At 36.8% G+C, this 15764-nt stretch overlaps 1 protein-coding gene across 1 annotated transcript in view; it reads right to left on the bottom strand.

The window, feature by feature from the left end:
- LOC107583304 (Usher syndrome 2A (autosomal recessive, mild)) overlaps positions 1-15764 on the bottom strand; it is a 227522-nt gene that overhangs the window by 81167 nt on the left and 130591 nt on the right. Inside the window, exons 40-44 of the mRNA XM_016269485.1 lie at positions 6644-7272; positions 3168-3496; positions 2281-2403; positions 1475-1638; positions 1123-1332 (exon numbers count right to left, since the gene is read on the bottom strand). Coding sequence (XP_016124971.1) covers positions 1123-1332; positions 1475-1638; positions 2281-2403; positions 3168-3496; positions 6644-7272 — 1455 coding nt within the window. The remainder of the gene's footprint in view (positions 1-1122; positions 1333-1474; positions 1639-2280; positions 2404-3167; positions 3497-6643; positions 7273-15764) is intronic.

Below are 15764 nucleotides of genomic sequence, written 5' to 3'. Positions count from 1 at the left end.
GTGCGTAAGGCACAATTTAACTCACACTGCAGTGTGTGTGTGTGTATATGCGTACATAAGAGGTTTGCTGAGCTTTCATCTGTTTCCTGTGATATCAGTGCATCAGTACATTAACTGTGTAAGAGGACAGCTTAATGACTATTGATCATAGCTCAGAGGTCAAGATATCACAATTTTGGTAAAGGCAAATTTTTCTGCAGCTTGTGAGGTTTGCCTTTAGAGTACAGAGGGAAAATATTAAATCAATCAGTTCTTCTCCTCATCCGTTTTTTATCTCTGTGAGCAGGGGCTGCTGGAGTGATATGAGAGAGGCAGGCTGACAGAAATCACAGGAATATTTTAAGTGTTGACAGGAAAACCATAATTAGCCAATATCTTCAATCCAAATTTCATCCAGTTAAACATACAGAAATGGTTGTGGTCTAGTAAACTCCATATTTCAGTTAAACCACTAAGATTCGAAATATCATCTAAGACGCTTTGCAAACTTTTACATTATATTTGTAAAACTGTATCATGGTTTCCACAAAAATATTAAGCAGCAAAACCATTTTCAAAACTGAGAAACTATTACTAAGCATCAAATCAGCACATCAAAATGGTTTCTAAAGGATCATGTGACACTGAAAACTGGAGTAATGACTGCTATAAATTCAACTTGTCATCACAGGAATAAATTATATTTTAAAATATTTTAAAATCGCAAACAGTTCTTTTAAACTGCAATAATATTTTATAATATTATAGTTTGTATAAAAAAAAGTAGCCTTGGTGAGTATAAGAGACTTATTTAAAAATTATATTAAAAACTTTTACTGACTCCAAAAATGTAAGCTTGGCAAACAGGTTTGGAGATTTTGATTCCATTCACATAACAAGAAATTTCTTTTTCAACTGAATCACTCCAATACGGACTTTGACTGCCTAAACGTACTTAAGGGACAATCATGAATATTACAAACGGTACAACTAGTACATGCACTTAACAATAAATAAATTTAATACTTTGTTTTATGCAAAAAATTCAGTCAAAACAGGTAGGTTAAACAACAAATCTGGAGCCCTGTGGCTTGGCAGTCAAAATAGATGTGAGTATTAAACATCTATGTGGCATGCACTCACCTCCATCTGTAGTAGTGCAGCTGACCTCAGGACTGGTAATGTTGTGAGCACCGTTGGATACAGTCAAGGAGAGCTTGTACTCTGTGCTGGGCTGCAGGTCAGAGATGACCACAGAGGTCGCAGCGGGGTCAAGTGCAAGAGTCTGCCTGTGCTGGGTGGACAGAACCATAAGGATGTAGTCCTCCACACTTCCCTGCAAATCTTGCAGAGCTGGGAACATAAAATATAAAGAGAGACAGGACACACTAAAGGTCAATCTCAAAAACAAGTTCTCTAAACACAGATTCTTTCCTGAAATGTATTTTCGGTCACGGGCCAGGATGAGTTTAATATAGAGATTCTTGACTCTTACTGGGGGTGGACCAGTTGACCAGGATCGCTGTATGATTGAGAACTTGGACAGATATGCTGGTGGGGGTGAGGGGTTGCCCAGCCAGTGTGACCCCTGTGGCAACCTCCCCTGAAGCGTAGCCAACATCATTGTGAACCAGAAGTTTGTATTCGTACCATGTGTACCTGTAACACATTTAAAAACATTTTGCACAAGGACATTTTCTGGAGCCACAATCATAGAATCTTATAATATATAAATATGTAATTATTTATATAATTACATGTACATATTAAACAATTTATACTGTATGCACAGAAAATGTAAAAAAATACTTTTAATTTATTCATATAAATAAAAAAAAAGTCTAAACATATAATCAAGAAATACGCAAAATTCTTAAATACATTTGATTATGATAACTATTCTAAATATATACACTGAAAAGTGTGTTTATAAGAATGAGGCTGTATAATACTAACAAAAGCTGTGATAATACTGCATTAAATGTCAAGTATTTAAATATGCTGCTTAAAGTCAAGCTCAAAGTTAATCTTTTGCAAGGACTGAAAACATTTAAATGAAGTCAGGCATTAATCTAAATGACAGAACCTGTGATACACGGGAAACATTTGGGGGTTTTATGATGGAGTTTTTCAGCGTACACACAAGGAGTGCCAGAGAAAGATTAGCCGAAAACAGTTTAATTCTATGGAATATTTGCTCAAAGTATCTTTGAACAGCATTAAAAAGATGGCATCGGTGCACAAAAACAGTTTTGTACACACAAGCAAAGTTTGCATTAAAGCTAATTTCAGTAATCTCACCTGCTAAGGCCTTTATCTTCATGAAACAATTTGGTTCCTGCGTAAACATTGTACCACAGATTCAAATCTTCGGGGGGACGGGAGGCCAGGGGCTGCTGGGTTTTCCGTCTCAACAGCTCAAATCTGAGGGCAGCGGAAACAGCCAGATAATCAGAGCCTGCTCCACTCCCACAATCCTCCTGCCATTTCACCCGCACCGCTGTTTCGTTGGGTTTGTGCTTTTGTCTTTTCTCTCTCTCTTTCTTTCTCCCTCAACAGTAATGCTAATTTTAGCTGTAATCAGGAGAGCTCAGCTTAATGTGTGCTTTATAAGCCTAGTTAAACAAACAGAGCAGCAGCGGGAAAAGTAGTCATGAATTTTAATCATCTGCCGTGAACAGACCTTTATTTACCACCTAATCAGCTCAAAAACAGACTAAAATATACAGTGAGAAAGAACAAGAACTTTTACGTTGTGCCTCACTCTTCACAACCTAGGGAGACCACAACCTTGCTGTTCTCATACAAAATGGCAGAGTTATGGATTATTCCCAAGAGATTTTACAAATTCCTTTACCATATGAATGACAATTTTGGTTACAATTGATTTTACTTTGAAGAATGTAAACATCCATTTTATCATCCATTTTACAAACATATCTATATACATCAAATATAAATAAATAAATAGCTAGCTAGATTGATTGATTGACTGATTTTACTTTGAGGAATGTAAACATCAATTTTAACATATTTTTACAACCATATCTTTATATATTCAAATATAGTACTACTACTACTACTAATTATTACACATAAATAAATAAGTAATGAATTCAATAAGTAACACTACTTAAATGTGTCAAGGAACTAAGATGTAGTACATCGATTGAACATTCATTGGTTACCTTATGTTGGGCCCATTCGGCCTTGATGGGAGTTGCCATGAAACAGCCAGGAAAGATTCACTGATGGCTACTACTGACAGGGATGGCAGACCTTCTGGGATTGTGGGTAATGTAGTAACCAGCGTTGCGGAGCTCTCAGTGCAGCCTCCGACATGGCCTCCACCTCCTGAGCAGGCAAGGACGGTGATGCTGTAGTTGGTGTAGGGCAGCAGGTTGGTAACAGTACGGTTGAGCATGGACGTATTGGTGTGTGAGATGCGTGGATCAGGCATGCGGATCTCATACCGCTCAACTTCTCCACTGGGTATGAGTGGAGCGGACCATGTAACCTGCAGTAAAACACAGGACACATTTGAACCTGTTCATATCACTGAAGAATTTGATATCAGAGTCTAACAGTGTTCTTGTGGTCATGTAGTTATAAACTAAAATGGTTTCACAAGTGTGTCTAAGGCGACAGAGAAGGGCCAGAGTCCAGCGCAATATCACAACACATCATCTCAGGCTTTTAGATCGATGAGTTTGTGGAACCGACGTCATGTGATGAAGCGAAGGCACCCTGACTTTGACCCAAGACAGAATACTCCTTTCATTACATTTGAAAGAGGCCTCAGCCCCTGGAGATCATAATGAAATCCTAATGGAATTGCATAGGAAACGCTGCTCGTTGCTGCTACATACTGCCTCTGGATCAAGCGAGGGACACATTAAACATATTGTGCATGTCTGATAAAAGTAATTTTGTGTTATTAAAAATAATTCATTTTATCCAATTTGTTTTATGTATTGTTATGTTAGCTTAGCAACATATGCTAACTTTGTTGAACTCCACAGCCCATTGAGTCTCCCATGCAAATCAGCTCCATGATGGTGGTCCATCTCACTGAAATAAAATCATCAACGCTTGCTAACAAAGAGTTTGCCGTGAGGATCACAGAGACTGCTAGCATCTCAACAGGAATTTAATATAGCGTATGATAATGTGAACAGTTGTTGTTTTGGCTTTTACCTGTAGAAGCGTTCTCATCCAGTTACATACAAATGCAGCAGTTAACAAATTAATGAAATAATAATGGTATTACAATACACTAAACCGGGGGTTAGGGGAAAATGAATAATTCAAGCAAGTTTATGCAAATGCCGCCTTTGTTTGAAGTGGTAAGCATTTCTGTCCATGTTTCTTGGCACTAGCACACAACAAATAACAAAGAGAGAAAGACAGGGGGTGCACAGGTGTATTTACACACTGCAGGATCTAAGCTGCAAAGCTTGTTTGGTTACATTAACGCCCCTTAAATCCAACCTGTAAACCAGCCAAAAGACTGCAAGCTACCAACCCCTCTTGAGTATAGTGTCTGTTGAATTACAGGGATGTCTATGCAGTTTGCCTTGAAACACTCAAATCTACTTTGTCAAAGTGTTAATAAGGTCTGGCATGCTTTGGGTATCTTACAGACACAAAATAAAGAACTACAATCTTTAAAGTGTTAGCTAGATGACCAAGGGCACATTCATGAGGGGCTCCCACAATACTCTGACAGTCTTAATTGGCTGTTCCTTAATGATCAGCTCTGAAAGGACCTGGAAACCATGCGTATCAATGTTTTCATAGCATGAGGGTGTCACTGGAAAAATGATGGATGCCCTGGGTGTGGCATTAATGGGAAGAAATACAGTAGCTTCTTACTAACAATCACAACAAAGACCTCATTTGCACCTCACTGGTGAAAAGGCGGCATAAGGCACTACAGCCTGCTGACAGGAGGGTGGGACAGGATTGAGCGACACCCAAACACGTTAATTTAAACCTGAAAAGCCTTCTTTACTTTAAGCAGCACAGAAATCAAAGTTAAATCAAAAGGTTAAAAATGACAATCTATTTTTAATTACCTACAGTACATATACACTACTGTTCAACAGTTGGACTACTGTCCAAATCTGCTTTTATCAAAAATACAGTAAAAACAGTAATTTTGTGAAATATTATTACAATTTGTCTACTGTTTTCTATTATTGTATTAATATATTTTAAAATATGACTAATTCCTGCAATTGCAAAGCTGAATTTTCAGCAGCCATTACTCGTCTTCAGCATCACATAATACTTCAGAAATCATTCCAATATGCTGATTTGATGCTCAAGAAACATATCTTATTATTATCAATGTTGAAAACAGTAAAAACTGAGATACATTTTTCCTTTTAAGATTATTTGATAAAAAGAAAGTTCAAATATCAGCATTTATTTGAAATAATTTATTTTGAACATTATAAATGTCTTTACTGTCACTTTTGATTAATTGAATGTGTCATTTTAACCTTGTTATTGGACCTCAATGATAAACAATAATCAATATTATTTTGTAAAATATGTTTTTTTTTGTAAATTGTTTCACTAGCCTAAAGTACTGTATATGACACTAATGCTCCTGATTCACTTCGAATTGGGCATAATTAAAAAATTGCTACAGAGTCAGTTGTTCAGTGGCTCTGAACAATTCTGTGACTGATTAAAACTACTATAACTTAACTAAGTTTGTGATCATTGTGAATATTTTTGATTGACAAATTAAAAATAACCATTTCAAAAGAGTTATTTTAAAATGTCACACATTTTTATTTTTTGCAAACATTTTACTCTTTTAACCCTTAAATGCATACCTTGGGTCTTTAGCAACCCAGGATGTCATTCACTAACCTCTCCCTCCTTCATTTTTTAAAGTTGAATCAAGCTTCTTAGTATTCCTCAATCTATTGATTATAAACAATATAACAAGAAAAATAATAAATTATAAAAGAATGTCTGTTTTCTGATTATTTTTTTGTAAAAAGTGTGTAGGGTCGACCCGAGGTAGGTAATAGTGTATGTAAAAGTATAATTTTCTGGTGCAACAATAATTAAATATCTGATGACTCAATAAGTGCAATTCACCTTTATTCCTCAAGGTGGCACACTGTTTGATAGACAATGATGACGTGATGTTTATGTTTCACTCATAATTACTGCAGACATAAAACAGAAGAATATCATCAAGAATTGGCTTTGATGGCTCTACTACAGAGCAATTACTGTAGGCAATGAAATATAAGTGTCACTGTCATTTGATGGTGGATGTGATGAATAAGCTGCCAGTGATCAAAGTATTGATTTTGAAGTAATTGAAAACAAAAGTATTGAGAATATGGTTGAGATCGCGAATATGAACCAGATGCTGAATGTACTGGGGAAGTGCGATCTGACGATGACAGTGATGCTAAAATCATCTGATCAAATTGAACCCTTCTAAGTTTCAAAAAGTGCCGAGATGTTTCATTTTTCTTCTTTTGTAATTGTTATTAAAATATCATGAGAGTTTTATGCTATTGCAGCAGTTAGAGATCCATCCGTGTTGGATATATAGGAATATGTAATAATGATTGGCGAAACATTCATGCATTTAAGGGTTAAGTAACACGCAAACCGACTTTCCATGTACCTGTACTGACTCTGGTCCCAAAACCAGCACTTGAGGCGACTGCAGTCCTGCAGGTCTTGATGGTCTAGTGGTCACTTTCTCCCACTCACTGCTATTGGATCCACCCAGCCTTGTGTGAGCCACAATGCGGTACTCATAATTGGTCCAGGGGCTGAGTGTAGCAGAGCTGTCTAGGTAAGTGAATGTCTGGTTGGGCTGCAGTGTGGCCACAGTAGAAATCTGTTGTGTGGCAGTGACTCTCCTCTCAATGGTGTAGCCGTCCAGTTCACCGTTGGCATGACGTGGTGGGGCCCAGGACAAGAGCACTGATGTGGGGGTGTCCGAGTAAAGCTGCGGGGCTGGGACGTCCTCTGGGGGGGCTGGAGGGGTGCGTATGGTGTGGGACTGAGAGGAAAGAGTGCAGCCGGCTGCTGTGCAGGCCTCCACCTCAATGGTATACTGCTGATAGGGTGCAAGTTGAGAAAGAGTGTGGCTGGTGCTGTTTCCTGGCACAAAGACACTTAACTGGTGGTTTTGGTAGATGTTATAATGGGTGATGATGCCGTTGGGCTGGGACGGAGGAGACCAGGAGACAGAAGCACTTCTGGGTTGGATGTCAGAGAGTACAGGAGGGTCAACAGATCCAGGCCCTGAAGAAAGATAATTCATATTAAATAATTAACAATTAATGTACAATAATTAAAATGATTAAATTAGTTGTGAAACAATCATTATTTTTGCAGTTGTTGCTACTAGATGTGCATAAAACAAACACACACACACTCGAAGGATGTAGTTTAGTAAATAAGATAAAAAGTCTTAAAATAAATGTTCTTATTATATTGTAAAATAATAGAATCTTTATTTATGGCTAAAACTGCTAAAAAAACATTAAATGGTATAAAATAATAATTATTAATAATTATGATGGAATATGAATCACCTAAATTATGCTTAGGGATTTATTATTGTATAAATTATTATTATTTTCAACAATAATCAATACATCTATAAAATCCATAAATATAACAACTATTTTAAAATGTAAAAATATTGTTAATAATATTATTATTATTGAATGCAATTAATATATAATATAATACAATATAATAATTTTGAATGCATTACATTTACCAATAAACTTTTAAGATATATCATATATATCTCCATTTACCCATCTATCCATTCATTTTTCCATCAATGCGTATATCTATATCTTAAAATTGCAATTGATTTTGGCTTTAAATGATTTGAACCCAAGGACTGATGAGCCTGGTCAATCTCCATGATCTAGAGAGACGCAGCTCCTCTCTGTCAGCACAGCATTGAGACTGACAGCACAAGGACACCGTCTGATTGGAGCAGCCTGATTCTCTGGATTAAAATGTAGAGCAGGCAGTGTGCAAATAAGCTCATTTGCCAAAGAGGACGGAGTCAGCCGCTGCATATCGCAAACAAATATGAAATTATATTTATGGATTTATTCGTTGGGGTAATGTGGCTAAGGGATATCAGCGATGTGCGAGGTGAATCTCTGAAGGGTCTGTAGTGAATTGGAGGAAATCACTTAAGTTTCCAGCCCAGTCATTTTCTCAGAGTGGTTACAACAATAGCAACACTAACATCAAGAAATCCTACATGGATCTTCAGGACCGGACAGCTCGGGTCATTTTCATAATTACACATCCACATATGCATATACCAAAACACATGCCAGCATCCCATGCACTGCTTCCCTCTCTCACATCTGATGGCTTGTGCCAGTTTCTCCTTGGATATGACTGGTATAAAACAGTAAGAAGTTTTGAACTTAATTTCAATTAAACAGAATATTAAGTGATGTATACAGGAACCTTCACACCACATGCTTTACACAGTGCTTGAAAAGTTTTTTTAAACTCCCAACCCTGATGGGAAAATAGAAATGTTGTCATCATTTACTCACCTACATGTTCTAAATCTTTGTAACAAACTAAGGAACACAGAATATATTTTCAAGAATGTTTGAGTCTAAACAACATTGGATCCCACTGACTTTCATTGTATACAAAAAATCAAAATCAAAATCAAAACATCATCTTTTGTGCTGATGCATACTTAGCGTCATGACAATGGCAAATGCAGCATTTCGTTTAAACACAGCCGAGGCCTAAAACCTAAGATTACCTGAACACCTTCTTTTGCTGCTTTGCAAGCACTGGCATTTCCTCCAGGAAATGCAAATTGAGAAAATACTGTTTTGATGATTTGTCTTTATTTGCTATGTGGAGCACTGCTATTGGGTTTCAGAATAATGCTGATCCAAAATGTCACATTGGTTTATTGCACTTTTTGTGCTCATTCTGTGAGGCCCGATATATGGATGCAGATTTACATTACAGTAATTTCCCATACCATTTTTCTGACAGAACTGTTAGGAAACTCCAGAAAAAAACTGAAGAATGATAAGTAAAAGAGCTTGAACATTTGGTAAAATGAAAGCAGTTAGAGGAATATATGAGATGTGGTAATTGAAGTGAAGTTGTTTTGTTGCGTTTTAAGTGTCTCCTGTCTGCTCTGTAGCCTGGGCTGTCTGATTGATATTTGGGCCCTATGAAAGCTCATTTGAAGGTAATGTTTTCCTCCTCCATTTACATCCCACGGTAGCACGGTAATGGCGTACCGGCAAGGGCGTGTGGATCAAGGTGACTGGCTCTCTCTCTGCCGTGCTGGGCTGCTGATGTCTCCCCACAGATGGCCCACTTTCCACCTCCCATCACCATCCCGTCCCAACTGACTCACTATGTATAGAGCAGACATAACTGGCTACATGTATGCTTTCTCTCCCCAAAGCTCAGCGGCCACCACAACAAGCATCAAGATAATGACTTTAAAAAAAAATGAACAAAAGGGACATGACAGTGAAGAAGCAAACAGATGCAGCAAATTCACTACACAGTTGCACCACTTTTGATTGTTATTTATGCATAAAACCCTGCATCTTATTCACTAAGCACCCACAATCCACTTAGCCAGATGCTAAACACACTAAAACAGCTCTGCAATGTAAATTAGACTAATTTGTGTACACTTTAATTTAAAAGTTTGGGGTCAGAAAGATGCTGGAAAAAATACATCATGTTTCCACAATATTAAGCAGCACAACTGTTCTAAACATTAATAATAATAATAATAATAATAATGTTTTTGAGCACCAAATCAAAATATTAGAATGATTTCTGAAGTATCATGTGAAGACTAGAGTAAATGACTACTGAATATTCAGTTATTCAGAAATATACATAAAAAAGATTCAAATTGAACAAAATGTAAATTCTAATATTTCACAATATTACTGTTTTACTGTATTTTTTAACAAATAAATGCAGTCCTGGTAAGTGTAAGAATCTTCTTTAATTTTTTTTTACAAAATTCTAAAATTGATCCCAAATTTTGAATGGTAGTGAATATTTTCTATTCATCATGCCAAGCAGATATTTATCAAATGAATGAAATGGTGGAGAACAGTATAATATACTGTACATCCAGATGTTCAAGCTTTCAGCATTTTTAAGAGCAGATTCAGGTGTCTGGAATGAAGTGGAGTGATGAAGGAGTGATAAAGTATGCCAGATTGTGAAGTCTGCTGCATCTTCCATAGCAAAACATTCAGAACTGACCTGCTTGCACCATGAAAATTGTGTTCCAAACAGATTCTGTTCCATTAACTGATCTGCATAATTTGCACACTAAAACAACACATTCAGTAGGTGCAAATTAACAGCCCTATGAGCCGGAGCTTGGTTATAAACCCAAGTGTGTTCAATATGTAGTACAAGTAAATGCACTACATTATCTAAATAAACTGACCTTTTTTAAATAGATCAGCTTTATCATAATAACTCTGATTATGGAATGACGTCAAAAATAAAGAGGTTTAATTCTCATTAGTCATCCCTAACCCTAACTCAAGCTTCATCCATTTTCACTTCACACAGTCGGCCGCTGTTTATGATTCCAGCCCAGTTTTCTCCATTCATCTAGTAGCTGATATTTTTGGGGGGAATTTTTTACTGTGTCTGCGAGTGGGCCCTGCCGATTTCGCTCCCTCTCCCTCCTGATAAATAAACAATGCACAGATTTGACCTTTGGGTTAACAGGTTTTTATGCTTGCTCCACTCAGCACTCTAACTGATTCAATTACCACAAAGGTTCAGGAGCGTCCATGAATACTGAAAAAGCTCACGGATGCCGCCACTGCAAAACGCCTGCATAGGTGCTCGCCGGCAAATCCAATGTGGCTCTCAGGAGAAATTCCTTAATTGTAAATAATTTTACCACATGAGACAATCAAGTCACCTTGAACACGAACCACCCCTCCTTACTTCATCCCCGGCCAGCCTCCCATCCTCGGCTCAGCCACCCGGTCTTTTGGTCTGCAGAGGCAAAGTGTTATTTAAGCTTTACTGGTCTGCGTTAAATTCTGCAATTTGAAGGGCTGTTAAGTTTTTCAATTGAAACTTCATTTAAGATGCAGGTGCTTTTGATTTTATTGATGCTTTACTGCTCTCAGGGTACAAGCAAGAACACAGTGCAATAACAGCAGTCGGCCTCAATCAGGCATCGGCAACAGCTGTAATCTCAGGACATTTGGAATACTTAGAGAGGCCTTTCCTGGGCCACTATAAATCGCTACAGCAGAAGGAAAAACAAGAGCGCGGGCCGCCAAGCCTTAAATCACATTTATAAGGATTTGGTTAGCATAATAATAACACAATCAAGTGACAAGGCTAGGAGGGAGGGACCTGGGAACGTGAAGGAAAGAGAGGATTATTTTTAGCATTGTAGAGGTCCTTGTGACAATATGATAGCTTTGAAGGTTAGCGTGGCTGATGTCAACTAGGACGGATGTCGGTATGCTACTTTCAAGAAGCCGTTTAGTGTAAAGAAGATTGAAAGGAAAAGGGGAAAAAAAAAACTATGAAAGATTTCTTTTGGTTTTGAACTAATATTTGATGAAGTCTACACTATCGTACAGTAACTTATTTCAAGGTGAACTGCACAGCAGTGGTTTTTCTACCCACAACATTTTTATAACTACAAATGGGGTGATAAATAAAGGAATAGTTCAACCAAATTTGCTTAAAAATACTCACCCTCAGGCCATCAAAGATGTAGATAAGTTTGTTTCCTTATCGGAAACAAATTTGGAGACATTTACCATTACATCACTTGTTTACCAATGGATCTTCAGTGAATGGGTGTTGTCAGAATGTCCAAAGAGGTGACAAAAGCACTGTAATATTTCAAACAACTCTAGTCTATTAATTAATGTCTTGTGGAGCGCAGAGCTGTGTGTTTTTAATAAACAAATACATGAAGGAATTTTAACTTTAAACCATTGCTTCTGGCCAAAATATAGTCCATAATCCATAAAAACACTTCCTCCAATGAAAAAGTCTGTCCCCTGTTGTCCTCTCCCACCAAAACGTACAACATATATGTTTAGATATACAGTATATGTTTAGAACCGTGTTGGACTCTTTTAGTTTGTAAATCTGTGCATATTTCTTTTCTGATTCAGACAAGAGACTTTTTTTCACTGCAGAAAACAATATTATGGCCAAAAGCGACTATGAAGTTAAAAACATCTTGATGAATTTGTTCCTTACAACATGCAGCTTTTCACTTCACAAGACATTACCTGATGGACTAGATTGTGTGGATTACTTTGGGATTATTGTGATGTTTTTTATCAACTCTCATTCGTGCGGGACCCATTCACTACAGAGAATCCACTGGCGAGCAAGTGATGCAATGCTACATTTCTCCAACTCCGTTCCGATGAAGAGACAAACACATCTATAAGATGGCCTGAGGGTGAGTAAATTTCAAGCAAATGCTAATTTTGGGTCAACTATTCCTTTAATCACAAGATAAAATAATAAAGGTTGGGGCTGATCCTATTTAAATGAACTCAATTCAAGAAATGAGAATATTTTTTTTTTTTGCATGGTGTCTGTGCACACGTAAACAGTAACATTTACAAAATGAACTCAACAGTGTCTCACTGTTAGCTTGAAAGTTAAACTGTACAGGTCATTTATACAACAGATTCACTAGGAAAAAAAGGGGGCGGGGCACAAAAATGCCCCTCTAAATTATTTTATTTATGTGTCACTCCACACACAGACTCATGTGCTTTAGCATAGGCAGAGAAGACAGAGGAAAGAGCTCTTCTACTTGGCAAAGTTTATGTTCACAGAACCGGCTGTCAAGTCTAACGGGTAAAAATTCATGGATGGAATTACATTAAAAAGATGGTTATAAATAATTAATGGAATGATATAAAGGAGAGGAATGAGGGCCTTTTGAATACTTAAAATGCTCATACATCTTCACTAAGGAGATTTCTAGTAGTATTCTGACATACTGCAGCACAAAAGGAGCCAAACAGACAAATCAGACAAGCGTTTCCGCCATAGCTCCATCAGTCTCATGCACTCCCCAAAACTGAAATGTCAAACTTTCCAAATACCTCTAGTTTAAAATTGCTGTCACAAAATATGTCTCATCATGTCTGAATTTAAAGAAATAGAACAATAACCATGTATATGCACATGTATTTATGAGACACTATTTGTGATTGCTTACATAGCTATGAGCATGTGTGCTCATGCACACAGCCTATAGTGTGTGCTGCTGTGAACATTTCACACAGAGGTGGAGAACTCTCTCTAGAGGGGATTTCTAAATTAGAGATGAAGATGTGCGGACAGACTGGGGCCCTATCAAAGAAGAAAAAGAGCTAAAAAAAAAATGACACGTTTCTCTCCTCCTGTTTCACCTTGCCCATCCTTTCCTCTTCCTTTATCATGCAGCTGGCCACATTATTTTGAAGAATCTCCTCAATTCTTTCCTACTGTTAATTTAGTGTGGCTTTGCCGGGTACTATTTCACGTTGATGGGTGGCTCATGATATGTGTGAGAGTGTTTATTAGCAGTGTCAGGAGCCACTAAAACTCATGCTTTCCCCATAACCCTGCCGCAGAGAGCCGAATATGCCGCACCGAGGCTCTTCACAGCCCATTTCGGAAAAGAAATAAAGGGCTTTTCTCTTTAACAATAACAATCATTTCTCTCCTTCTTGGTAATGCCCACCTGTTCTCAAAGTCATCACCCCTGCCGCAAAGAAAGAGATGTGTAAATAGAGCTGGAGTGAAGGGCTCATTTCTGCTGCCAGATACACGCTTGTTTGGGATTAAAGTGACTTTTAGAAGAGCTGCTAATATGGTGCATGTTGGGTCATCGCAGTTTTGGCATATCGCAAAGTACATACATGAAAGTACCAGTTTCCTTTTTGCAATGCTCAACAAAATACATTACCAAATACTCATCCAGTCACATTTAAAAAAGCACTTATGAATAGAGATTCACCGATTGCAATTTTCTTGGCTGATTCCGATTTCCGCATTTTTGGAAGTGTGACCTGCCGATACCGATTTTTGCCGATTCCGATATTCTTTCTAAGAACTATAATTGACAGCATATACAAACAAAAATCTAAGCAAATTTCAATGCAAAAATTATTTACATAAAAGAAAATATTAAACATTACAATTACCCCAATCTGGACTAAGTTACAGATTTTCTCTCACTTAAACAACTCTCAAAATAAAGTGCTCTGTGACTGGAAAGAGGAAGAAATAGTTAACTTAAAATGAGTTCCTGTATGTAACAAAACAGTTGTCATTTCCCACTATGTTTATAAATTGAATTTTTTTCCCCTTAACCTTATTAAATTTGTCATCTTTCACATCAAATTCTTAATTTGTTTAAATTAATTCAGTTAGAATAATAAGAAACTGTAGAGTTGTTACCATTCAAATGAAATTAGTGTTAACAAACTCTTTCCACTGCTGAGGAAACAGAAGCTGCATCTGAAGTGGCATTAGATGCATTTACACTGACAGTTTGATGAAGCTGATGTGCCATAAATGCATTTACACTGCAAAATTTCAAATGCATAAATTATTTTATAAGATTCATTTTTCACATGTTTTTTTAAACAAATAAATGTTGAAAAAAATGCAATGATACTTTTAAATATGACTAAACCACCAGTAGGTGGCGGCAAATGTCTGTTTTAATGAGTGAGTTATTTATTCATTCATTCAACCGATTAATTCAAACGGCTGATTCATTCAGAAAGGAGGCAAGTGACTGTCCTTATGAATGGGCCACTGAATCATTGACTCACTCGATTCGTTCAAAACCGTGGGTTCATTCAGTAACGAAACACTGCTGTGTGTTGCTCGGAGACACAAAACAGTTCTGCTGTGGCTTTGATTGAAACTATTTTCGTCAGAGAAATTGAGCAAAAACAGTCAATATTTTGTCTAAAATCTAAGTCACTTAATTTTAACTTCTTGTTTATTGAAATACTATTGTATAAAATCAGTGTTACATTGCAATTGTGTTGATACTGATATTCGGGGAAACATCATGGCCGTATAATGTTGTTTAATGACATGTTTACACACGAATGTGAGTGTGCGCGTGGCTGTGACGTCTCGGAATCGGCAAGACATGAGACTGACCGGCCGGTCACTGATCCGGGCTGGTCATGCGAAAAATCGGCCAATTCCGATCACTGGCCGGTGAATCGGTGCATCTCTACTTATGAATTAAACTGATATGTTCAAACATTCCAGTTTCTCCAGTATCAACAAACAGTGGCCCCCCAAAAGTATTCGCACATAGATATTTTTTTTTTGCACATTGAAAATATATTTAATAAAAATATGTATTCAAATGTGATTCAAATATTAATAAATACTAATAAATAAATATTTAAATAAAAGTATTAATAAATATTTGCATACTTTAGAGCATTGGCGACAGAATTATTTACAGATTTTTATTATTAAAATATTCAATATGAAAATTGAATAAAATATCAAATTTTCAGTTGTAATTGAAAACAAATAGCAAGAAATAGTAAAAAAGTAATTTTCTCACTGATATTACTATCACAATGAAATTTTTAACAAGGTTTAATGAGTTAAGCGAGCACTTTATAAAGTGATATTGTCCTATATCACATAATATCTTTATCAAAAACCTTTTTATTTCAAAACCATGTGTTTAATCTAAGCATAAA

The sequence above is a fragment of the Sinocyclocheilus grahami genome, unplaced genomic scaffold, assembly GCF_001515645.1.
Source record: "Sinocyclocheilus grahami isolate Dianchi unplaced genomic scaffold, SAMN03320097.WGS_v1.1 scaffold4.1, whole genome shotgun sequence".
Lineage (NCBI taxonomy): Eukaryota > Metazoa > Chordata > Actinopteri > Cypriniformes > Cyprinidae > Sinocyclocheilus > Sinocyclocheilus grahami.
This window is presented reverse-complemented; position numbering and strand designations above follow the sequence as displayed.